Source organism: Exophiala mesophila, assembly GCF_000836275.1.
Source record: "Exophiala mesophila strain CBS 40295 unplaced genomic scaffold supercont1.2, whole genome shotgun sequence".
NCBI classification, from domain to species: Eukaryota; Fungi; Ascomycota; class Eurotiomycetes; order Chaetothyriales; family Herpotrichiellaceae; genus Exophiala; species Exophiala mesophila.
Window position 1 is genome coordinate 1,472,115 of NW_015622505.1, and position 22,203 is coordinate 1,494,317.

The 22,203-nt window shown below is 49.8% G+C and overlaps 7 protein-coding genes across 7 annotated transcripts; 3 read left to right on the forward strand and 4 right to left on the reverse strand.

The window, feature by feature from the left end:
• Positions 1-1,152: 1,152 nt before the first annotated feature.
• Positions 1,153-3,026, forward strand: PV10_02408 (uncharacterized protein). The gene is made up of 2 exons (XM_016366720.1): positions 1,153-1,456; positions 1,519-3,026. Exons 1-2 carry the CDS (start codon positions 1,340-1,342, stop codon positions 2,827-2,829), a joined length of 1,428 nt encoding a protein of 475 aa, XP_016226238.1. The 5' UTR covers positions 1,153-1,339; the 3' UTR covers positions 2,830-3,026.
• A 2,498-nt stretch (positions 3,027-5,524) lies between these two features.
• Positions 5,525-6,017, reverse strand: PV10_02409 (uncharacterized protein; the record flags this gene model as incomplete). Its single annotated transcript, XM_016366721.1, has 2 exons — positions 5,525-5,635; positions 5,697-6,017. The coding sequence occupies 2 exons, from the start codon at positions 6,015-6,017 to the stop codon at positions 5,525-5,527; spliced, it is 432 nt and encodes a 143-aa protein (XP_016226239.1).
• A 767-nt stretch (positions 6,018-6,784) lies between these two features.
• PV10_02410 (uncharacterized protein) lies at positions 6,785-8,706 on the reverse strand. The gene is made up of 2 exons (XM_016366722.1): positions 8,143-8,706; positions 6,785-8,087 (listed from the first exon to the last, which is right to left on the reverse strand). Exons 1-2 carry the CDS (start codon positions 8,440-8,442, stop codon positions 6,945-6,947), a joined length of 1,443 nt encoding a protein of 480 aa, XP_016226240.1. The 5' UTR covers positions 8,443-8,706; the 3' UTR covers positions 6,785-6,944.
• Positions 8,707-9,420: 714 nt separating this feature from the next.
• PV10_02411 (uncharacterized protein) lies at positions 9,421-11,472 on the reverse strand. Its single transcript, XM_016366723.1, has one exon. The coding sequence runs from the start codon at positions 11,255-11,257 to the stop codon at positions 9,644-9,646; it is 1,614 nt and encodes a 537-aa protein (XP_016226241.1). The 5' UTR covers positions 11,258-11,472; the 3' UTR covers positions 9,421-9,643.
• Positions 11,473-12,064: 592 nt separating this feature from the next.
• On the forward strand, positions 12,065-13,155 carry PV10_02412 (uncharacterized protein). Its single transcript, XM_016366724.1, has one exon. The coding sequence runs from the start codon at positions 12,192-12,194 to the stop codon at positions 12,798-12,800; it is 609 nt and encodes a 202-aa protein (XP_016226242.1). The 5' UTR covers positions 12,065-12,191; the 3' UTR covers positions 12,801-13,155.
• PV10_02413 (uncharacterized protein) lies at positions 12,773-14,142 on the reverse strand. Its single transcript, XM_016366725.1, has 2 exons — positions 13,121-14,142; positions 12,773-13,063 (listed from the first exon to the last, which is right to left on the reverse strand). The coding sequence occupies exons 1-2, from the start codon at positions 14,097-14,099 to the stop codon at positions 12,825-12,827; spliced, it is 1,218 nt and encodes a 405-aa protein (XP_016226243.1). The 5' UTR covers positions 14,100-14,142; the 3' UTR covers positions 12,773-12,824.
• Positions 14,143-14,378: 236 nt separating this feature from the next.
• Positions 14,379-16,709, forward strand: PV10_02414 (uncharacterized protein). Its single transcript, XM_016366726.1, has one exon. It carries the CDS (start codon positions 14,421-14,423, stop codon positions 16,488-16,490), a length of 2,070 nt encoding a protein of 689 aa, XP_016226244.1. The 5' UTR covers positions 14,379-14,420; the 3' UTR covers positions 16,491-16,709.
• Positions 16,710-22,203: the final 5,494 nt, after the last annotated feature.

Consider the following 22,203-nt stretch of genomic DNA (forward strand, 5'->3'; position numbering starts at 1 on the left):
CCCTGGAGAGCGTGCCCTAGAGAGAAGTGCCATGTGGAGCGTGCCCTGGAGAGCGTGCCCTAGAGAGAAGTGCCATGTGGAGCGTGCCCTAGAGAGAGTGTATTGGAGTGATTTCTCGAGCTCTGTAGGCAACTTAGCGTTCGTCGCAGCTGTTACTCGCTATGTATATTTTTACTAAGGAAAGCGATTGCTTGTGTAACGGAAGGGTCGGAGGACGGTGGGATAGCCTGTAGGTCCTAGAGAGGAGCCTCGTCTAGCTCATCGTCATCGTCACGGTCGTCGTCGTCGATGTCGATGGTGGTGTTTACCTTCTCTTCAGCCGGACCTGTCTCGAAGCTATAGCTAGGGTTGAAGATAGCGACGAGGAAACTGAGATTATAGAAGTAGGAAATAGATCTGACATTCAATCATGTCTTTTAAAAAGTCCAGTCTCTCAAGGCTCTTAGTTATCCCTTGATAATCTAAGTAAGGCTGCTGTGGTGCGGGACGATTTTGTAGATGTAGAATTGCCTGTCCGGGCCCGGGTGATGAAAGGTAAGAGGTAGTATTCTCCGAAAAAGATCTGTTCTGAGGGTGGCTGAAGCTCTGTTGGTATTCTCCATCACGATAACTTCCATAACCGGGACTTCTAGGGCCTCGAGGAGGGTTGAAGTGGGTATCTATGTCGGTGTGAGCACGCGACCGCTGCTGAGAGCTTTCACGGGATACATCATCATGGAGGGATTGGGGTTTTGATCAGTTTGAGACACGTTCCGAACGTGATCTAGGGCTTCTGTCCGTAGGATGTAGATAGAAATGATGGATACCTAGTAAGAACTGATTAGAACTATGACTGATGAAAGCCTCTATTTGAGCATGGAGGAGTGTAGTTGTGTAGTTGTGTTGGTAATTAGTTGAGAAGGAAGGAAGCAGTTGTGTGCTAATTTCCAAGGGAAGGTGCATTCGAAATGGATTGATAATGACACACCACCCCTGCAAGGACGATCGACTTTTCGCCGGCCGGTCTTGCCTCGGAGCAGCAATCATCGTTCGGTCACGTGCCTCCGCCTTTCCGCCGCAATTCCTTTTGGGTCGTTCTTGCCTCGGCATTTTCTCCAGATTCTGTGCCACCTGCCAAAATCTCACTTCATCACATCCACATGATGCCATAGTCATTCTCATCTTCACATCTACCATCTCTACCACCTTGATCTACATCTTCTTTCTACAACCCTTCTTGACAAAGTTGCTGTTTCATAACCATCCCTCTCCTCGTCTGACTTTCTCACTCTCACCCTTAGAAGCCATCCTCTCGCTACCTACTTCGCTTGAACTCATCCCACTTTCCTATCAGGTCATCATGGCCGACGCCCTCTGTGGCCCATCCAATCCCCTCCAGAACCTCCAGAAACATACTCAGATCGATCGTACCCTCCAACAGGATCGTCTGGTCGCATCAAGACAGTCTCCATCCCAGGTATTATTCCTTCCATTCTTCCGGCGCAAGCCATCAAGTACGCCCTTTCTGACTCACTCCAGGGGTTTCGTACCCACGATCCACGTACAGGCTCTCTCGATGCCGATTTTCACGCCTTCGAACACTCTGCTCCTTCTCCGTTTCAGTTCCAGCAGCCAGACTTTGCCAATGCTTTCCCTGCTTTCCGTCCCCCTTCTCAGACGCCAGCCCTCGGAGGATGGGCCAACGACTTTAAGAACCTCAACATCAACGAACAACCTGTACCTGCTCAGCACTTCCGAACCGAAGCTCCACTAGTTCGATCGAGTCACACCGGATCATGGCACACCGAATTCATGCATCAACGCTCATCTGCCAGCACTCCCACCACTGTCTCTCAAGGCAAGCAGGCCATACGTGAACCACAATTTAACAACTACACCCCTTCTTCAATGATGAATTTCTCTCAGCCCTCCTTTAGCATGTATCAACAAAACCAGATGCTTCCCTTTCAAGACCAACAGCAGCATCAACAACTCAACCCCCTTTCAACGGACCATCAAGCTCAAATGTCTGATGTGGATTTTGAAGCCGCCTTTGCCGACGCACTTGCCCACGCTCAAGAGATGGATCAGGCCAACCTTCAAAATCAGAGCCAAGAAGAACCCATTTCAGAAGTCCAATATCCAGAAGAAAAGATCAAAATTGGATCTGACGCCATTCTATATCGAGAGAAGGATCAACGGACAGCCGACCAGGACAAGCTCGACGCTGATGAACTGGCAAGGACGGCTGGACAACTCCTCACTTCGGTCCAGCACGACACCAGTACCAAATTTCAGAACTCAAGCTTCCTGGATCTAATGCGGAGGATTAGAGATCGAGAGGTCGAGGTACAAAACAATGACTTGACCAATGTCATGACGGGTGAGGCTGCCGCCTCTTCTGCGTCAACTACCGTACATACCCTGTACCATAACCCGGAAACTTACTCTCAGGTGCCGTCCGATGCTCAAGATCAAAATCAAGAGGAACAGCCCTCTCAGTTCGCTTTCCCTGACATGGATACTGTCTATGCTCCAGACCCGTCGTCTCCTGAGAATGAAACATCCTGGAATACTGCATACCCCCCAACTACTGCGGCCCCTTCCCAAGCGCCTTATACCTCTTACGCCGGTGATGATGACCAACATTCTGGACCCATGTCTCAAATGCAAGCTCTTCATCCGGGTGGTCCCTTTTACCCAGAACAATCACCTCGTCAGCGACGGGCTGAAATGGAGATGAGCATGAGCGGAGCCATTGATGTGGGAGCCCCTATGGGAAAGCGAATCTCAGCCAATGATTTTGAATATGTTGATGAGAATGCTGGTTTGGCGAGACGATTTCGATAGATTTTCCGATGTATGAGCCTTGCACTCTGTATGGGCTCATGTAGAACATGACGATTTCACCGGAATAGGTCGACTACGACGGCGGCAATGACTATAGTTGGATCATGTCAGGGAAAGTAATGAAGAATTGGACCTCCCGCTTGAATCCGTTTTAAACGTCCTTGAAGCTTTGATTCTAGCGATGCAACGAATTACCGAAAGACGTTGTGGAGATTATGATACAAAAGATTCATTGCTCATTTCACTGTTAGGGTTCATTGCGATCTCTGTCTGAAGACCTCCCAAGATCTTTGTCTGAAAATCTCTGCTCGAGCTCACTGCTCGAATCTCCAAACTGCCCACTGGCCATGCAAATAAATCGATATGCAAGATAGGAGAAAATGTCCTATGCCAAAACGAAGCTCTGACTCTCCTCTCTGTCTCTCCAATGCTTTCCAATTGAGTCGAGCGCATTTCATGTCGATGATGCGTCTTAAGACCAAAACGCAAACGGGCCTCTCTCCAACTTGACATTCTTCACCGATCGTCGTCTCCTCGCCGCCGCTGAATTCGAGGTCTGCGAACTCGATGCAGCACTCGCTGAACTCTGTCCACCACCACCACCACCACTTGCATTTCCATCTGCGGCTTGATCGTCTTGATCATCTTCCGGTCGATCGACACTGTATCCAAGTTCATCGATTTCAAGACCAACGCCCGCACCGACACCGCCACATCTCCACCATCGACCCATCATGATCTTGCCGCCAGGACAAATGACGCCTTCGTATGCATACGCATAATGAATGTCGGCCCAGTCAAGTGCAAAGTCCGCGTGGAAGTTGTTCTCCATGGTCATGATCTCCTCTTGGTTCATGTTGGCATAACCTGGGTCGGTGGTCAACTTTCTCTCGAGATGTTCTTGGATAAGGCGTTCGATTTCTTCGTCGTCGAGACTCGCGGCATTGGCGCCTGCATTGTTGAGGATGTTGTTGACGACAGTGGCGTTGTTGTTGTTGTTGTTGTTGGTTGGAGCAGTGTTGCCTGTCCCTGCTCCCGTACCTGATCCACCTGCCGTAGTTACAACTTGGGCCTGGCCTTGAGTAGTATTTGGCTGTCCTTGTTGCTGCGCTGCTGCTGCTGCTGCGGCTGCGGCTGCCGCCAAATTCATCTGAGCCGTCACCGCCACTCCAAAGGCATCGCCATAGTTTTCCTCCGCATGTTCCAGAACTTGAACCAAATACCGCGGTGAATAGCGGTACATGACCATAACGACGCGGTTCCAACCTGGAATCTGTCGATGGTTCTCGTCTTGTTCATCAAATGCACCACTGGCACCAGTGACACATGCAGCATCTTCTGGTTTAGGTGGCTGGCTTCCAATAGGATGGACCACGCCACGAACTCGGAGGGATAGGTATGGATGGTATTTGAGTGCCGGAGGAGTTGTCGAGGGCAGCTTAGATCCTAGAGTAGCCAATTCAATGAAGGTCGCCAATCCTTTGAATACCGTGCATTTGCTGTCTGGCAAGTTAGCGTCGGGCATTGTACGATCAAATGCAGGGATGCAGCTGAAGATCGGTGGCCAGAAACCGTCCTCGGAGTTGGATCCACTGGTGGTTAGCTCGATTTTCTGTTGTGAGAACGACGAATGATCAGCTTGGTTTTGGACAGTTGAATAAAAACGTGGGATTTCCGATTCACTCACCAAAGGATCGACCGAATCCCAGTCCTGTGCACTGGTCTGTCGATCGTCAAGATCCCATTGAGACTTGGGCCATGGATGCATGCAACTGTAATGACCGTACCATTGCGTGGCCAAGTCAGCAGAGGACGACGTATCGCGCAATAATGACTTTTCCCATGCCTTTGGAGCGAAGCCAGCTTGACTGAGCGCTTTTGCCATGTGTGCATACGTCGTCTTCTCGCCGGTCCAGTTGGTGCGTGCCTTGGAGATCTCGCACTGACCTTCACCAATGAGGTGACGATGCCAGAAATTGCGGATATGGAGAATAGAGTGCATGTCCAGCTCGTAGCGAATCTTGGGTCCTTCTGGTTTGGCCTTCGAATTCGGGCGTTTGAGATTAGGAAACGTGGGACGTCGGCCATTCGGTCCCTTTCGCGCTTTGATATGCTTGGGTGGTTCTGGCTTCGCCTCCTCCTCAATTCGTTGGTACAGGGTGGTAAGAGGTAGCTTCCACAGGTAGACCCTGGTCATATCATAGGTGTCGCGAGCTGCGCCGGTCACATGTGCCATCTTCGAGGTGGGAGAGAGGAGGAGGTGAGAGCACACGACTTGAAGTGTGTCAAACAGCGCTTGAAGCTGACTGTCGCCAGGAGCAGGGAAGACTAGGGCCGAGAGAAACTTTTGCATCCATGGCGAGTTCTGAGGCGAGTCAAAGGCCGCAAGGTTGCGGGATTTGGTAGGCTGCTTGTTCTGATCTCTGGGCGTGTGGTAGCTTTCTAATAATGGAAAGGGGCGTTTGTTAGTAGGGGTTTCCAAAAGCACAAAGTTCTCATATGACACTTTGGGAAAGATCAGCGTACCAAGAATCATGTCGTGGATGATATCGAGCTGGAGTGGAAGTCGAGGATCGTTATGTTTCTTAAAGGCCACGAAATTGCCCAGGACGTGGCGTCGGAGCTTGTAGGCGATGGCGAATTCGGCATGTGTCGTGACGAGCGGATAGTCCCAGAGCCAGAGAAACCGGGTTTTCTAAACAGGAGTCTCTTGTGGCAGAAGAGCCCTCGCCAGCTGTTCGCTCGACTGCGCCAGGTTGGTCAAGTCATGATCGTTATCGGTGAGTTCGGCGATACGATGAATGACCTAGATCAGATCAGTTAGCGAGGCAAGACTGTTTGCTTGTAGGGCAAGTGTAGATTTTCACCTCATTGGGGAGTCTCTCGATGGCAGAGAGATCCTTGTCCAGTCTGGGCTTCTTGATAGACAGACGAGCAAGACAATTTGGGAGGAAGGTGTCCTCGTCCTCTTGGTCTAGAGGGCTAACCTCGTCAGAGGCTCGCTTTGCCGGCTTCTTGCCCTTGCCTTTGTTCTTCGGCATGGTGGAAGAGCGTCGCCGAGGTGATTTGGTGGTGCGCTTGATGACGCCCGAGTCAAAGTTAAGTTCTAGATCATCAATGTCCGAAGGTGGATCACTGAGATCAGAATCAGAAATGGATTGCGAAAAAAAAGAAGAAGAAGAAGACATGTTGGGACTGTGAAATAGAAATAGGCCAGCGCCGAGATGAGTCTCCTGGTCATATGATATGATGTCGACGATGTCGCAGACGAGCGCGATGAGCACAGAGAGCGCGGTGGTGAGCGCGGTGGTGAGCGCGGTGATGGAGTTGGTGAGAAAGAGGCCGCGAGAGAGTTTGGAGAGAAATGTCAACTGAAATAGAAGATCTGAATCTGATCAAGATAGATGATCTTAAACTCTTCACAAATGATCATCAGTAGCATGTGCATTTTCACACGTGGTCCTTTCTATGGCTTGTTGTCGTCTTGGTTGTCGACAATAACATCGGTTAGTGTGATGATGGGCTGAAGAGTACCTCAATGATTATTAGAGTCGTGGTAGGTGCCGATGATAACAAGAACTGGTGCGATGATGTACTGAAAGCTTCTTGATGAACGCCCTAAAGCTATACTGTCGCCGTGGGTGTCGACGAAAACAACGATTGGTGGGATGATGCACTGAAAGCACCTTCATGATAACTCTGAAGCTGGGTTGATTGTGTCGTCGTCGGTATCGAACACAATACTGATTGGTGTGATGATGTGGTGAAAAGCGCCTCGCTAAACTCCCTAAAGCTGGTTTAGTTGATATTATAGGTGCCACAATAACAAAAACAGGTGGGATGCTATGCTGAAAAGCGCCTGGATAAACACCCTGAAGATGGAATATGAATGATAGGCCTGATCGTAGAAACAGTGGCTCAAATGTGAGGTTCTGAGGGAAAGAATGAAGAGGGTGTCGGTAACAAACTTGTAATTGTTTCGTATACATCCTCAGAACATCATAACGTCCTGTGATCACAATACACCGCCACCTGTGACCGTGGTCCTTTACCAGGATCCCACAATTGGCAATGTTCTATTTGCTCATATATCCGCATTTGTTAAATCAATCAAATCACCAGACAAAGAAAGCCAAGACGGACAGAAGGCAGGCGGCCAAACCACACAATCTGGCCTGGCCGTGCAGAGGTAGGCCAGCGATATCAGGCTCACCAGACCCGCCATCACCGTCACTGTCACTGTCACCGTCACCACCATCATCGCTGTCTGCAAGCTTGGTGATGAGGTAAATCTCCCCGCTGGAATCTGAGGTGAGATATATTCTTCCCTGGGCGTCAATGGCCATGGCAACGGGACGATGGCAATTGCCCGGACATCTCGACAGATCCTCATTTCCAAAGATATCGGTCTTGGCGGTCATGCTGTCTGGAGGATCGGTAGGTTCTCCATCTTGTTCCCAGGAAACGACAGACAGAGCATAACCGACTGGGTCGTCACGATTCCAGCTTCCGTGCCAGGCAATCCAGGCTTCTTGGCCAGAATTATTGAATTTGATGTCTAGAGGTGCCATGTGGGCTTGGAACGACAGGCGAGGAGGGGCAGTCTCGGCACAGTATTCGTCAGTGCGGTTCTGGCCGTTGGCTTCGGGGGTAGAATCAATGGCAAATTGACTACCAACGGTGAGATTCTCGTTCTGAGGAAGTTCCTCCACCTCCCAAACTGGAAAACACCAGGGATAACCGAAGTTAGCACCTTGATACTCATATTCAGTGCCATCGAGGTAACCCAGAAAGTTGATCTTTTCGGCGGGATTGTTTCGGTGAATATCAACGCCATGGCGGAAAAGTTCGTCGGCCGAATTCTCGATGCCCCAAATTCCACCGCTTTCTGGATGCTCTCCAATTCCGACTTCATTCCGCAGACCCCAACCCATGAGAAGGCCTTCGTTATTGTAATCATATGGATCAGTGACGTTGGTAAGGTTGAATGCCTTGACCTGAGAACTTCCGGTCGAGACATCGTATGCAAGAATATCAATGTTCTCCATGCTGCCCTTGGACACCACCATCATGCCTTCGGTTTTCCTCGACAGAAGCAGAGTTCGCGTTGAGTGGCCTACGCCGGTTAGATTGGTGATGAGGGTATTCCGGTTGGAGACGGTGCGTGTGGAAGGATCATAGGTCCAGGAGAACATGTCGTCGGAATTGGACGCATAGAGGGTGGTCCCATCTGGAGACAGTTCGATGCCATGGTTGAGCTAGAGACGAGGTTAGAATAGGAGGTGAATGAGTACGGAATGCAGGGAAGCATACGCGAACGTCACCAGTCACGTCTGTAGAAGAAGCGATTGAGACACAACCATTCTCTTCTTCAAGGGTGTGGGCAGTCACGGCACCCTTTCCTCGTTCAACGACCAGAAGATTGCCTTCAGTGTCGATGTGAATTCCGCGAGGCCTAGAGAGGCCGGTAGCGACCACCTGATAGGTATAGCCGGAAGCTATTGACGGTCGAATGCCATTTGAAGGAGCAGGACCACAACCTGACGATTGGGCAAACGCTAGAGAAGGGAGGAGGAGGGCGGCGCCCAAGGTGGTGGTAATGGCCGACCTCATCTTCTTTCTACAGGGAAGCTCTGGAGGTGGTTGTCAGTCTACGGCGGTGACATGCGAGAGGAGAAGTCAAGGTGTGGGAATGTCCATTATGAAACCCAGAAAACCCATTTCCAAGAGAAAATAGCATGCATGGGCTGGTTTACTTGGATATTCGTATTTGCGTGGTCGGCAGGCGAATGCAGGACGTGGGTTGGCTGGGGCAAGGAGCAGCTGCGATGATGAGATCATTCCAAGCACGCAAAGTCTTGGACAAATCTTGGTGGAGGACAAAAGCTCCGCAGTTCTGCAGGAGCTGATGGACGTGGCCATTTGGAGAGCATGGGCCCCGAGCGTCTGGTGCTAATGAGCAGACTATGGGAAGCCACCGAACGTCTTCTGGATAGAGTGTCCGGGGGATAGCCGGGCCAGGCCCAGCTTAGGTACATATTGACACTGTCGCTTATGGTTGATGGCAATAAAATTGGGCTAATAAAGGGCCGTTGGGGGACGTAAGGGGCGCTGCCAGAGATGTCGAATGTTGGTATCAACTTGGTTGCAAGCCTGATCGTGGCCTCCAACTCGCATAATGTCCAAGCTACTGGCTTGAGTACACTACCACACTACTACTAACTCGCGAGGTAGGTTACATACGAACGGGCACCCAAGGGAAGCTAAAAGCTATAGGAGATGGAAAGACACAAAAGAACAACATGAACACTCTTCTCATCGTCATAGTAGTCAACCGTGCGTGCCATGACAGCTTTCCTCCTGCCATGGCAGCCACGCTTCCAAGAGAAAGATATGATCCGGATCGACGTACGCTACTCCAATCTTGCACCGTGTGCTCGATGAAATCAAGTGGTTGGACAAGAACTGTGGGACGCCGCTGCATCATGCCAAGTCTGGTAGACGCGTCGACCTCCATCCTCAAGGATTCGATGTTCCAAAGTCGAGGTTCCCACAATTCTTACTATTGTCGCATCCCAAAACATGGTGAAACGGGCAGTCACTCACAATCACCCTTGCTCCTGCCAAAGTACATTTCAACCTCATCAAAGCCCCGGTCACGTGAGAGCCAGACACTGCTTGACAAGATGTGTTGATCAGATACATGTACATGTACTCTCATGCACTACTTACAGATTGTAGGCAATATGTAAACAGGCTCAGGCAGCTTGTTATCTGGCTATTCAACGCTATTCCAACCCATTTTCCATTCTTATCACTGTAGATCATTGCTGATTCCGCCAATTGTGACCGACTTGATAACAGTATACTCATCAATGCCGTACTTTGATCCTTCTCGACCAAATCCAGATTCCTTGACACCTCCAAATGGACTTGCTGGGTCCGAGATCAACCCCGTATTGACACCAACCATACCCACTTCCAGGGCCTCGGCCACTCGGTAGATCCGTCCAACGTCACGAGAGAAGAAGTAACCCGCAAGTCCAACCTCTGCTGCGTTGGCCCATGCGACCACTTCCTTCTCAGTGTCAAAGGGAAAGATACCCGCCACCGGGCCAAATGTCTCTTCACTGGCGATCGCCATATCCTTGGTGGCACCAGTAAGCACTGTGGGAGCGAAGAAATTGTCTCCCAGATCGGGAAGTCGTTGGCCACCGACAAGCAACTTGGCCCCTTTGCTTGTCGCGTCTTTGACATGAGATTCAACCTTTTCAATCGCACGGCTGTGGATGACAGGTCCATGGGTCACCCCCGAGTCAAAACCGTGTCCCACCTTGAATCCCTTGACCTTTTCAGCAAATTTGGCCACGAATGCGTCGTAAATGCCTTTCTGCACGTAGATCCGGTTTGCACAGACACACGTCTGACCTGATGATCGGAACTTGGATGCAATGGCTCCATTGACTGCAGCCTCCAAGTCTGGGGCATCGTCAAACACAATGAATGGGGCGTTACCACCCAGTTCAAATGACAGTTTCTTGATAGTGCTGGAGGATTGTTTCATCAGAAGTTTTCCCACGTTGGTGGAGCCAGTGAAGGACACCTTTTTGATGCGAGGGTCAGTGGTGAGAACTTCTCCGACTTCAGCAGTATTCTTAAGTGCTGTCACAATGTTGACCACGCCCTTCGGGATGCCAGCTCTCCGCGACAGCTCTGCCAGAGCAGCGGCGGTATATGGTGTTTCTCCGGGCGACTTGGCCACCACGGTGCATCCCGCTGCAAGGGCGGGCCCGATTTTGCGGGTGATCATGGCAGCAGGGAAATTCCACGGAGTAATGAGGCCAGCCACACCCACAGGCTGCTTGAATGTCATAATACGGTTTCCCGGGACAGAAGCGCCGATAGTGTCACCATATGCCCGCGGCGCCTCTTCACTGAACCAGAGAAAGAAGTTGGCCGCGTAGGAAACCTCACCCTTGGCATCCGCCAGAGGTTTTCCATTTTCCCATGTGATAAGCGTTGCCAAATCCTCCGCGTTCTCCTGCATCAGGTCATACCACTTTCGGAGCCAGTTGGCTCGTTCGCGAGGGAGGGTCTTGCGGAAGGTCGCAAAGGCGGTCGTAGCAGCATCGATGGCCTTGAGGGTGTCGTCTCTGTTGAACTCGGCAACCGAACCGATCAGTTTGCCTGTAGATGGATCGTTGACGTCAAAGGTTTCGCCAGAACTGGCATCGACGAACTCGCCATTGACAAAAGACTTGCCAATCAAGAGGGAGGGGTCGTTGAGTTTGGGGACCGTGTGAACCATGGCTGCAGATGTGATTCTGTATGATGGGGGTGAAAAGGCGGGGATGGAACGTGAGAGTCGAGGTCGAGAGGAATGGAAGAAGGAGCGGATATATACAGGTGAGCAAAACGAGCGAACCATGGTGTTATAACCCTGGCAGACGAAAATGATCAAGCTTCGGAGCGTGTGGCGGGCTCTTGCATGTCGGGAGAGGAAATCAAGCTAGAGATCTAGGACGATACTCCGTATTTTGAGAAGACAAGGTTTGTAATCACCAATTGGGGCCAGGGCATGTGCTTCGTCTGGGGTTGTCAGAACAAGGACGACAAGCAGAATACGCCCTTATTACCAGGATATGGCGAAAGAGAGCGTGTCTACGAATCCAAGACAAGAAAGCTGCTTCTTTATTCGTGTGGGGACTATCAAAGGCAGGAGCGATGAGCGCGTGCAAGACCGCAAGTGAGGAGAAGCCTGAGGGGAAGGACGGGAGTCTTGCGTCCGACATGACGTCAATTTAATCCCTGCAAGACGATTCAAATGACCACTTTTCTCGCTGAAGAAGGAGCAAAAGACATTGTGAAACATATCTTTTCCAGAATTCATACCAGTAAAAAGGAAATGACCGGCATGACCACGATGACTGACCGGACACTTGACCGGCTATCTGCTGGTTATTGTCCACAATCAGAAAATGATCTCGACGAGTTCTCAGGGTGGATTTGAAAGCTTAACAATCTGTCCTGACTGGTGCTCACACGGAGCTGACGCCGACTGAGGAAAGGCCATATGTAACCGGCACGGTCTCACTTTCCCACCCAGACCTCCTGCCAATCGGAAGACAGGAGCCACCCGGTGGGACTGCCTGAGAAGGTATTGCATCCTACAGGCAACCACGGATTTCTTGGTATACTTAGTACCACTCAAAGGCAAAAGATATTTCGGCGAAATTGCTGCACCCCGCTGGTGCGGACACCGTGATACCACACGGAGGCAGGAGTTTGTCAATACTCCATGCCAACCATCAACTGCTAGATCTTTGATTGGGTTTGTTCGATCAACAGTCGAGACGGTGGCCATGGCAAAATTGATAGAAACTGTCAATGCCTTGTCCGGCCCTGAATTCTTTAAACAGTACGCCGACATTGGCACCCTGCTTGTGGACGAATTCCCCGGGCTACGTGCATCCACCAGCATTGCCAAAGACCTCGCAAAGGATACTTTGGATGCCTGTCTGGCTCTAATCGAGCTGACAAGTGCTCAGGATTATCAAAACTCCGAGATCAAGTGGTCAACGTCGAAAAAGCGCAAGGAGATGAAATTGCCAGACATGAAATATATCGTCTTGTCCGACGCACAGTCCGGCAGCCTCGCCGGCTTTATCTCCTTTATGGTCACCTACGAGGATGGGTATGAGGTCCTTTATCTTTACGAAATCCACTTCACCCCAAGCTGGCAAGGTAAAGGTGTAGGGAAGAGGCTGATGGATGTGATTGAATCCATTGGCAAAAGTGTTGGCCTCGAGAAGGTCATGTTGACCGTCTTTAGATCCAACACTCGCGCCGTCACCTGGTACCAGACCTTGAACTATGTGGAAGACGAGTATTCTCCGGCCCCGCGCAGGTTGCGGAACGGCACAGTAAAAGAACCGACATATATCATCATGTCCAAAAGGCTCAAGGATTGAGTTCAGTCTTTGCATCTGCGCTTCTTATATTTGACGCACAGTCTTGCCCCTCAATTCTGGCCTTTCCATTTCAAGTTCGTCACGCAACACGGCAAACAATGTGTCGCCCACGAGAATCGTCAAGCCCAGACTCCAAACCAGTGTAATGGCATAGAAGAAATTCGCGTTGCCAGAACCAGCATAGATCCATAAGTAATAAAATGCAGGCCCAAGGAGGGTCGAGTACAGTAAGATGGAAGCGGCAATGAAGGTATATCGAGTCACTATAGATGGTCAGCTTGCAAGGTCGACATGAACAAGATCTGGAATGTCCCACTTACATGGAAGAATATGTTGATACAGCGGCAGGAACCCCATATACAGAGACACATCTGCAATGCTAGGGTACGGCTTGAAGATGGCAAATAAGCCTAGCAGAGTGATAACAACAAAAATTGGTTGAGTTTGCAGGCGAAAAGTCAAGGCCCCCACGTAGCCGACCAGGTGCAGCCAGAACACTCCAATAAAGAAGTCTCGAAAAGAATCGAAGATCTCAATGAAGAAATACCACCATAAACCAATATTTGGCGTCAGGTCTGTGATAGTGATCTGTGCTCCGTAGCAAGATGAAAGGAATTCCCAAAACCCGCTTGTGAGGAGGGGGGTCGCGCCCACCGAGGTTGTCAAAACTGCGAGGTAGGTGGCGATGCAAGAGGCGACCATGGAGCCTGCCGTAGCGACAGTCTTGCTCTTGCAAAGTAGAAGAATAACAGGCGGCAAGAGAAGCGCCGGGTACATTGACAAGTAACTGCCAATCGCGAGTGCAAACATGGCTCTCACAGCGTATCCTGATTGAGCATTCAGCACGGCCTGAATGATGGCGGTGTTGGTGAAGATATTTGTACTTCGTCCGAGACATGACAAAATCGTGAACGGATTGAACAGGTATGCTGCCGCTATCAAAGTTCCATCCAGTTTCCGGAACCTTGGAGTAGATAATTGGAGGTCATTGGCAATGGAATGCAAGGACCAGGCGTTCAATATGTCGAGGGCCACAAAAACCAAGGATGCTGGAAGAATGTCAAAGATGACCAGCAGTAAAGGTGCCTGGTGGAAGACTCCGCCGTCATATGGAGACAGTCCATGCTGATAGAGGAAGAGACCCTCTTGGAGACGCTTGAAGCTGGATATTGGCGTCGAGATTTCGACTTGGGAGGTGAGGAAGTCTGCCAGGCTTGGAAACGAGAGGAACACCAAAAGTCGGATGGCAGCTGCACCGGCATATATCGCGACCGTCTTTCGATCCAGCGATATTGCCATTCTGAAGGTTATAACCCGGCCTTGTCGTTGGTCATTGATCGAGTCTGGGGGGTAATAATATAATCAAAAAAGTCAGACGAAAGGTTGAGATGTTGTTTACTCTGTACTTTCGCCGTCAGGAGTGTGGCTTCGTGGCTGTGTGCCTTATGTGGCTAGTGACCTACCCTTCGGCAAACTTCCTTCCGGCAGAACTTCGGTATGAATTTTCTCCAGAATCTCCTCTCGAGACTTTTTTCCTGCGCCATTGAACAGGCGATCCAAACAGCCCACCATCACCGCCGTTTGAGATTACTTCTCGTCTATCGTCTTGACTGCATCGTCATGGCAAAGCAAAAGAAAAAGGGCCAGTCCGGCCAGGCTAAAAACTACATCACCAGAACCCAAGCTGTTCGGAAACTTCAAATCTCGCTGCCCGACTTTCGAAGATTATGCATCTTCAAAGGAATCTACCCTCGAGAGCCGCGGAATATTAAAAAGGCCAACAAGTCGGCCACTCACTCGACCACTTTCTACTACACCAAAGACATCCAGTACCTCTTACATGAGCCTCTGCTCGCCAAATTCAGAGAACAGAAAGCCCTCTCCAAGAAGATTGCACGGTCGTTAGGTCGCAATGAAGTCCAAGATGCGGTCCGCCTGGAAAAACAGGCCATGCCCAAGATCAAGCTCGATCATATCGTCCGCGAAAGATACCCGACTTTTATCGATGCTCTGAGAGACCTAGACGATGCGCTTTCACTTCTCTTCCTCTTCGCCAATCTTCCCTCCACCTCAACCGTTCCCCCAAAGATCATTGCACGATGTCAAAGATTATGTCTCGAGTTTGAACACTATTTGATTGCCACCAACTCACTCCGCAAATCCTTTTTGTCTATCAAAGGCATCTACTATCAAGCAACCATCCAAGGTCAAGACATCATGTGGCTGGTTCCCTACAAGTTCGTCCAGAAGGTCACCCAAGACGTCGATTATCGGATCATGGGTACATTTGTCGAATTTTATTGCACCCTGCTAGGATTTGTCAACTACCGGCTATACACCTCAATTGGTCTGGTTTACCCTCCCAAATATGATGGGGCCAGTGACGACCGAGGTGCCGACCTAGCCGCCTTCACCTTGGAGGGGAAAAGTGTTGCTGCGCCTGAAGAGCAGAAGTCGTCAACAAAGAAGCTCACAAATGGACACGCCCAGTCAGGCAACTCAGAAGCATTGCAAGCACAGATTGACAAGATTGCAAAGGAGGCCACGCAGGAAGAAGACCATACACAGCAGGAGGCTGAAGTAGATGACACTGCGGATGAGACTGCCATCGATGAGTTCACTGTTGCAGCCCCAGAGGGCGACACTCTTCCCCAGCCAGACATCTCAGGCGACCAAGCATCGTCCCTCTTTGCGAACCTGACCGTCTATATCTCCAGGGAAGCCCCTCGACATTCCATTGAGTTTCTCCTGCGAGCATTTGGATGTAAGAGAATCGCGTGGGACATTGTTTCTGGCGACGGTGCCTTCACACATGACGAGACCGATCCTCGCATTACACATCAGATCGTCGACCGACCCATACCAGCGCAGGCCCTCCCCGCTGTCCAAGGGGCTGACGAAACGGGTGATCAGAAGACTCAAGTCGTCAAACCTGGATATATCATCCCTGGGCGGCAATATGTTCAACCACAATGGGTTTGGGACAGTGTTAATGAAGGCAAACTTCAACGCACCGATCTGTATGCTCCTGGTGCGACCCTTCCTCCGCATTTGAGCCCATGGATCAAGCCAGGTGCCGGTCAATACGATCCTCGAGCGACCCTAGAGGAACAAGAGCTTGAAGGCGAGGCTGACGACGCAGCGGAGGCACTTGAAGGCGGAGAAGTGGATGACGACGAATCAGACCAGTCCGAAGCCTCGGCCGACGACAGCGATGTCGACGTCGATGAATCAGACTCTGGATCCGTTGATGCTGGCGACATGGACGTCGCAGCCACCGATTCGGACTCGGACGACGACACAAACGAGTCGTCAGCGTCGTCAATATCCGGCGTCAACGTCGATGACCAAGTCTCCGAGGACGACTCAGACCTAGATTCCGAAACACTGCATCAGAAAGAACTAGAAGCCGAAGCACAAGGCAAGGCTCTGCCACTAAACTCGGCATCAGGCCAACAAGACCCGCAACGCGCTGCTCGTGCCAAGGCCAAGAAACAGCGACAGGCCAAACAGACAAAGCAGCAAGAAGAGATTGAACGTCAGAAGATGATGATGAGCAATAAGAAACGCAAGCTATACGAGAAGATGCAGCATGGCAACCAGAAACGTGACCTCGAGGCCGAGAAGCTGCGTGCCAAGAGGAGAAAGTTGGAGCGTACTGCTGCTGGCGGTGCCAATGCGAAGAAATAAGTCTTGATGCGTTGTTTTCCTCGCGGGAATTTTGCAACATGGGGTAGCTCTTCAGCTGTTCCTAGAACGAGAAGTCGTGCTGATCCATGCATACATGGCGAATAGGGACAAAAATGGGTGATTATAGGCAGCGGTCTCTTGTCTTCAGCAGTTGGATTACAAGTCCAACATCTCAGGAATTACGTTTCCAGGTAGAAAAGTCGCTTCGGTAGGGCAGGCGAATTGCTTGGTTGAACGACGTGATGATTTTCATACAAGAATCAAAATTCAGTTTTGCACACTGTGATCTCATGATTTCATCTGTCTCGATCATGGCTACCGCTCCTTGTGATATTCTATGTTCCATTTTTCGATGGAGAACGATAATCGTCATGCATTGCTCTCTTATCTATTCTGTTGTTCGAACGCTGGCAGGTCATCAGGGTGACCTCTTAGATCTACGACTGAACTGGCCATCCTCTATTGGATGGATGTAGTTTCACTTCACTGCAAACAGAGCTCTTGGAGTTTGAATTCTCGATGATTTTCATCAGCCAATAGCATTTATCTGTTAATCCTAGCTAGTCAGTAGCCAAATTTGATTGTTTAATCTGGATCATCAGCCATCTGCCCCTTGCTGTGTTTAGACACCGCCTTCACCTTGTTCGAAAACAGTATGAAGCCAACTCAGCTTGACCAACAGACCTGAATATAGTAGCTCAGGGATGTCAGCTTCGAGACAAGAGACTCCACATGTTCTTTGCTGTCATAGGTAGTTGAGGCTCGGTGAATTGTCAAGGCATAGCAGCGTCTCAAGCTATGGGTCTTGACTTCGCCTGAATTTACCAGTATCTGCTTGTAACACCAATCCTCTGTCCTCCAGCGCCTTGATGCTTAGATCAGACCATATTGATCTTCCGCCATTTGGCGCGCAGTTGCGGCTTCTTCGTTGCATCGTCGTTCCGCCGTCTTAAGATCCAAAAGCATCGTTTGAGCTCTCTGTAAGAGAACAGGATCAGTCTTGACAAAATCTTTCTGCTTCTTGCGCATTTTCACGTTTGCAATGTCTCCTTTGACTGAATTGATTTGGTTTAGGAGGCAATTCCAATCTTTTCACGTGCAACTCTCAGTGCAGCCTTGTAATCATCGTAGACTCGATGTCGAAATGATCGGACAAAGTTATCGGAGGCAACATAATCAAGCAGGATACGGTATTGTTTTTTCGTTGACCCTTTTCCTGCTTCGTGTCAGTCTCACCATTCAATGAACAGAGTAAAGTGCATTCTTACCATGTGCCCAAGAGGCCTCAGCGTAGCCTTGTTCCATCAACTGTTTAACGTAGCAGGCCTGATGCATAGTCATGGCATCATACTGGATCTTTGCAATGCTCTCGTCATATTCCCGCATTGAGTTTCTGATACAGTCTTCAATGAGGAGCAGTCTAGTGGTGACAGAAATGGCGATCGGAGAGCCTGGATCGACGCTGGAGCATTGCTGAGAATAAGTCTTCCAGTTCAGCACAGATTGTAAGTTGAAGTCTAGAATATATGCTCTAGTTTCTGCGGTGAACCTCGCCCAATTGTGTTCGAGAACGTTGGCGAAACACTGTACGATATCTCGATTCCAACACGCGTATCCTCTGCCGCGGGTGGTGTGCGTACCTCTGTGAATGATCCAAGCTCTGAACGAACTGGATTTCCACCCGTTCAGTGGTTGAAGAACGTCCACGCACCTATCTTGGATATGGGTTTGAGATCTTCGCAGAACAGAGTTGACATGTTTACTGTAGGAGTTATCAATCTTGTCAAAGCAGCAATGCAGTTGCTGTATGCTGGCCTCAAGTGCCTGAGCCTGAGGTGCCTCCTTCCGTTCATCAAGCCGCTGATCATTGACGAGACATGTTATAACCCATGTCTGGACAGACGCGACACTTGCTGGAAAGTCGTGCCTCAGAAACGAGTTCTGATGCTTAAAGAGTGATTCATGGGGAAGATCTGTGAGAAACTCCCGCAGCTGGTGAATACCACTTGTTTCCCGCTCAGTCTCGTTGTTCAAGTCGTCGTCCCAGTACAGTGTATTGTCGACGCAGAAGATTTCCAAGCGAGCATCATACTTACTCTTGAGTTTGGCTGAAACTTCTCCATTCCGGGCTTCAATTAGCATTCGCAGGTAGTCTCGCCGCAGATTCTTTTCTTGCTTCTTGTAAGCTTTGACAGGCATATCTTCGTTCTTGGCCAAGTCATCGAGAGATTTGAGTAGATGCATGAGTCGAGATTGATTCTTCACCTTCCCACGCAGTTTTTGCTCTTCAGAATTGGTGGACAGAACCCCAGAACGTGTGCAGACTACGGCAAGGTGGCGTTTCATGTTGCCATTGTACGTAGGCTTTTTCATGACCATCTGCACGGTCTCCTCGACCAGGCTGTCATCAATGGCCCGTTTCATATCCACGACAGCAAGCAACAAGTCACACCTTGACTGATACCTCATCGCTGAGTTTACTCTAGCGACATTGGTGTCTCGATTTCCGGGTAGATCAACCACCACTAGGTGGCGTCCCAGAGTTTGAGTCTTTGAAGTGATCTTGACTGTCTCCACGATCGGCCAAAGACCCGAGGTGATGATCAACGACTGTTTCTCATTGAGGCTTTCTGTTGTGTTTGCCTCTCCACGCCAAACCCCTTGGGCATCAGTACCTTCGGGATACTTCAAAGTTTCCGCCAGGGTAGTAAGTCTAGCCAAAGCAGGCTCCATGTTATGGTCTGCTCCAATGGAAAGAGTGGCGCTTCCGTACGATTGCATATGGCCGAACAATGCATCAAGTATGTTTTTAGCTTCAGCCTGGTCTGATTTCATTTCTGCAAACATGGAGGGGTCCATATTATCCACATCTTCTTCCACTTGTTCCCGATGATAATTTCGGAGCAGCTGGGCGAGGTAGAGGTGCAACGAATCAAATGGCTGTAGCTTGGCTTCGAAAACGTACTCTGCCTGCTGATCACTTGTTGATTGTCGATACTCGATAGGGTAGTGTGTAACAGCGGTGCCACAGGCTTCTGCTTTGGCCAGATCCTGTTGGTCGAGGACAGAATTGATAGTGCTCGACTTTCCAACACCAGAAACACCGATCACGCCTACCATGAACTCGGTTGGATGTTCATCGTCTGCAAGCCTCTTCATCTCTTCATAGCAGCGAAGAGGTTTCGGGTCTGGCCACTGGGTCAAAAAATCTCGGGCATCACCGCAGGCTTTCCGTGCGATCTGAACTGCGGAAACGAAATGAGGTTCTCTATAGGGCGGGAATTGGGGAAGTGTTGGACTTTCTGTGGCACTGGCCTTCAGTAAGGCAGCAGAAGCCATGATATTGAGGTGGAATTGTCAAGTACACCAAACTTGAGCTGAACTGATGGAGCGATCAGTGATGGAAATGTGCTCACATTGAGAGTTCAGGAGATCAAGAGCCGAAGAGATCGAGAGGTGTATGGATGGAAGGGGTTTCAAGACTGGGAGAAGAAGAAATTGTGAGATTAGGAGATCGAGAGACGAAGAGATCGAGGGATGGAGGACCTCCAGAGTTCTGGAGATGAGCGATCTGAAATTTCCACCCATTGTTAGCAGATCTTAGATCGGTGATGTCTAAGGAACACCCAACCCCTAGAAACTAATGAGGAACGTAAACCTATGATGCCACCATGGAAGTCCATACACGCCGTCACTATGAATGGAAAGAATTTTTTGAAAACGACCGTGCCACTGTAGGTCCTCCACGAGCACGCCTATAACTGCGTCTAATCATAAAGCTTTTTGCTATGCCTGTAGATGTATTCGCCATATCCTCTCGTAGTTCAGACTTTTTTGACCGGAGTGTGTGCTGTAGGATTCTCAAATCTGAGATAGTAAGACAGTAACATGGCGGTTCCACCCACCACAAATATCATCACACTAGATGTCTTTGTACTTATTAGAAAGTAGTAAATGGGAAATCACGAAGGTTACTTACCACTAAGGGCATCCGATTCTCAAGCTTGACTATTCGTGACTCTATATTCGAATGGAGGTCACCAAGCTTCGACTCGAGGTCACTCCTCTGCGCATCGGTAGTTTCGATGAGGCCTTTCATCTGGATAGTAATGTTATTGGTGAGGCGTGTCATCTGGATAGTAAGGTTATCGGTAAGGTGTGCCATTTCGGATTGAAGTTGTGTCATCTCTGACTTGAGGTCTGATTTTGTCACGAATGGGTCTAGCCTAACCGCTGTCAACCGGTTATTACAACAGTCGAGTTTGGCTTCGAGGGATGGGCTGGAGCGAGAGGTAGAACTTGCGTTGCTATTAGTCGTAATCCGAACGGCAGCTGCTCGAGAAATCCGTGGAACCTGTGGGATAATACGGCGTCCTCTAAGGCGGAAAGCTGGGCGTAGTATTTGGAGGACTATGTCTGAAGAGGAGTTTGAAGTACCTAGTGTTAGGTCTTGTGATTGTGCGTGTAAGGGTGAGGGAGTGAGAGCTGAAAGAAGAGATTTAGGTGAGCGGAGTTAGGATACATTCAGCTCTTTCAAACTTTAAGGAGAGTTTATGCGGAATATCCTCCATGAGAATTTTCCGGGTAGTCATGGAGTGCCTGAGAGAGTGCCCTGGATAGTACCATAGGGGAACTATATGGAGGGTGCCCGAGAGAGTGTGGGCCAGAGAGGAACGCTCTATAGATGTGTCAAAGATTGAGGCGAATGAGTTGCTTGGGCTTCCTCAATGCTAAGGGGGAAGCCTAACTATCTATAGCCAAAGGTAAGGCTCTGTGTACAGGAGGCTGGGAGATGTTACCAACCCTTATGCAAATTTGTTGGCATCCGACAGGAGGGTGCCCTATAGAGAGTGTATTGGAGTGTGTTCTAGCACTGTGTGGGCGACTTATGGTTGGTTGTAGCTGCTACTTGCTATGTATATCTTAGAAATGTATATATATGCCCCCAGCCCTTGAGATCCGCGTGTTGGGTTGCATCCATCTCGCCCTACCCAAGCCATACACGTGCAACACACGATCCATCATCCCCTCGTACCCATCCTGACCCTGCATTCCCTTGGCCGACAACACATTGACTGTAGACCCTCTGTACTGTAGCGAGGACCTCCAGAAAGGTAACTTTGCATCCCTCATCAAAGGTCTTAGATGCCAGGACGCTAATAGAACATGTGTTCGAATCCTTCCATGGTTAGCATTGATCGTCAAAACCAAGCGTGAGATGGCAAGACTTTACCTCAATCATCTGCGACGACCCAGGCCGGACAAGCTCACTACTTCTTGCAACCATCCTGGCCATACCATTGACACAATCTTGTGCATTGGGCGTGCGAGTAATATCGCAATACACGAAGCCTGATTGTATCTCTTTGCGGTCGTGGTCTGAGAGCCTCAACATTTTCTTATAGGCATCCCAGACTGGCGATTGACGGGACAACCGTACCCCCTCTCTGGCGAATGCTGCATCCTGCACTGAATCTGGCAACAATTCCAAGGTAGAGCAGTCGTGGCGTACGAATGCGGCGATACCGCGGATGACCCTCACACCGTCCGGGCCCTGAGTGTCATGATCGACTAATTGCAACGCACACGCATTCGCTGTGGTTCGTTTGTGTTTTTTCTTACACTTGTTCTTGGAACGGATAGCCTTGGTGTATGTCCCACAACTTTCTCTCAGTATTGGAATGAAGGTGAAATACCCACACTCATCTGGAAG

Coding starts and splice junctions, on each gene's coding strand:
- PV10_02408 (XM_016366720.1), top strand. CDS start 1,340: ATGGCCGACGCCCTCTGTGGCCCATCCAATCCCCTCCAGAACCTCCAG. Junction 1,457..1,518: donor CAAGACAGTCTCCATCCCAG/GTATTATTCCTT, acceptor GACTCACTCCAG/GGGTTTCGTACCCACGATCC.
- PV10_02410 (XM_016366722.1), bottom strand. CDS start 8,442: ATGAGGTCGGCCATTACCACCACCTTGGGCGCCGCCCTCCTCCTCCCT. Junction 8,088..8,142: donor ACGTGACTGGTGACGTTCGC/GTATGCTTCCCT, acceptor CCTCGTCTCTAG/CTCAACCATGGCATCGAACT.
- PV10_02411 (XM_016366723.1), bottom strand. CDS start 11,257: ATGGTTCGCTCGTTTTGCTCACCTGTATATATCCGCTCCTTCTTCCAT.
- PV10_02412 (XM_016366724.1), top strand. CDS start 12,192: ATGGCAAAATTGATAGAAACTGTCAATGCCTTGTCCGGCCCTGAATTC.
- PV10_02413 (XM_016366725.1), bottom strand. CDS start 14,099: ATGGCAATATCGCTGGATCGAAAGACGGTCGCGATATATGCCGGTGCA. Junction 13,064..13,120: donor GTATCAACATATTCTTCCAT/GTAAGTGGGACA, acceptor GACCATCTATAG/TGACTCGATATACCTTCATT.
- PV10_02414 (XM_016366726.1), top strand. CDS start 14,421: ATGGCAAAGCAAAAGAAAAAGGGCCAGTCCGGCCAGGCTAAAAACTAC.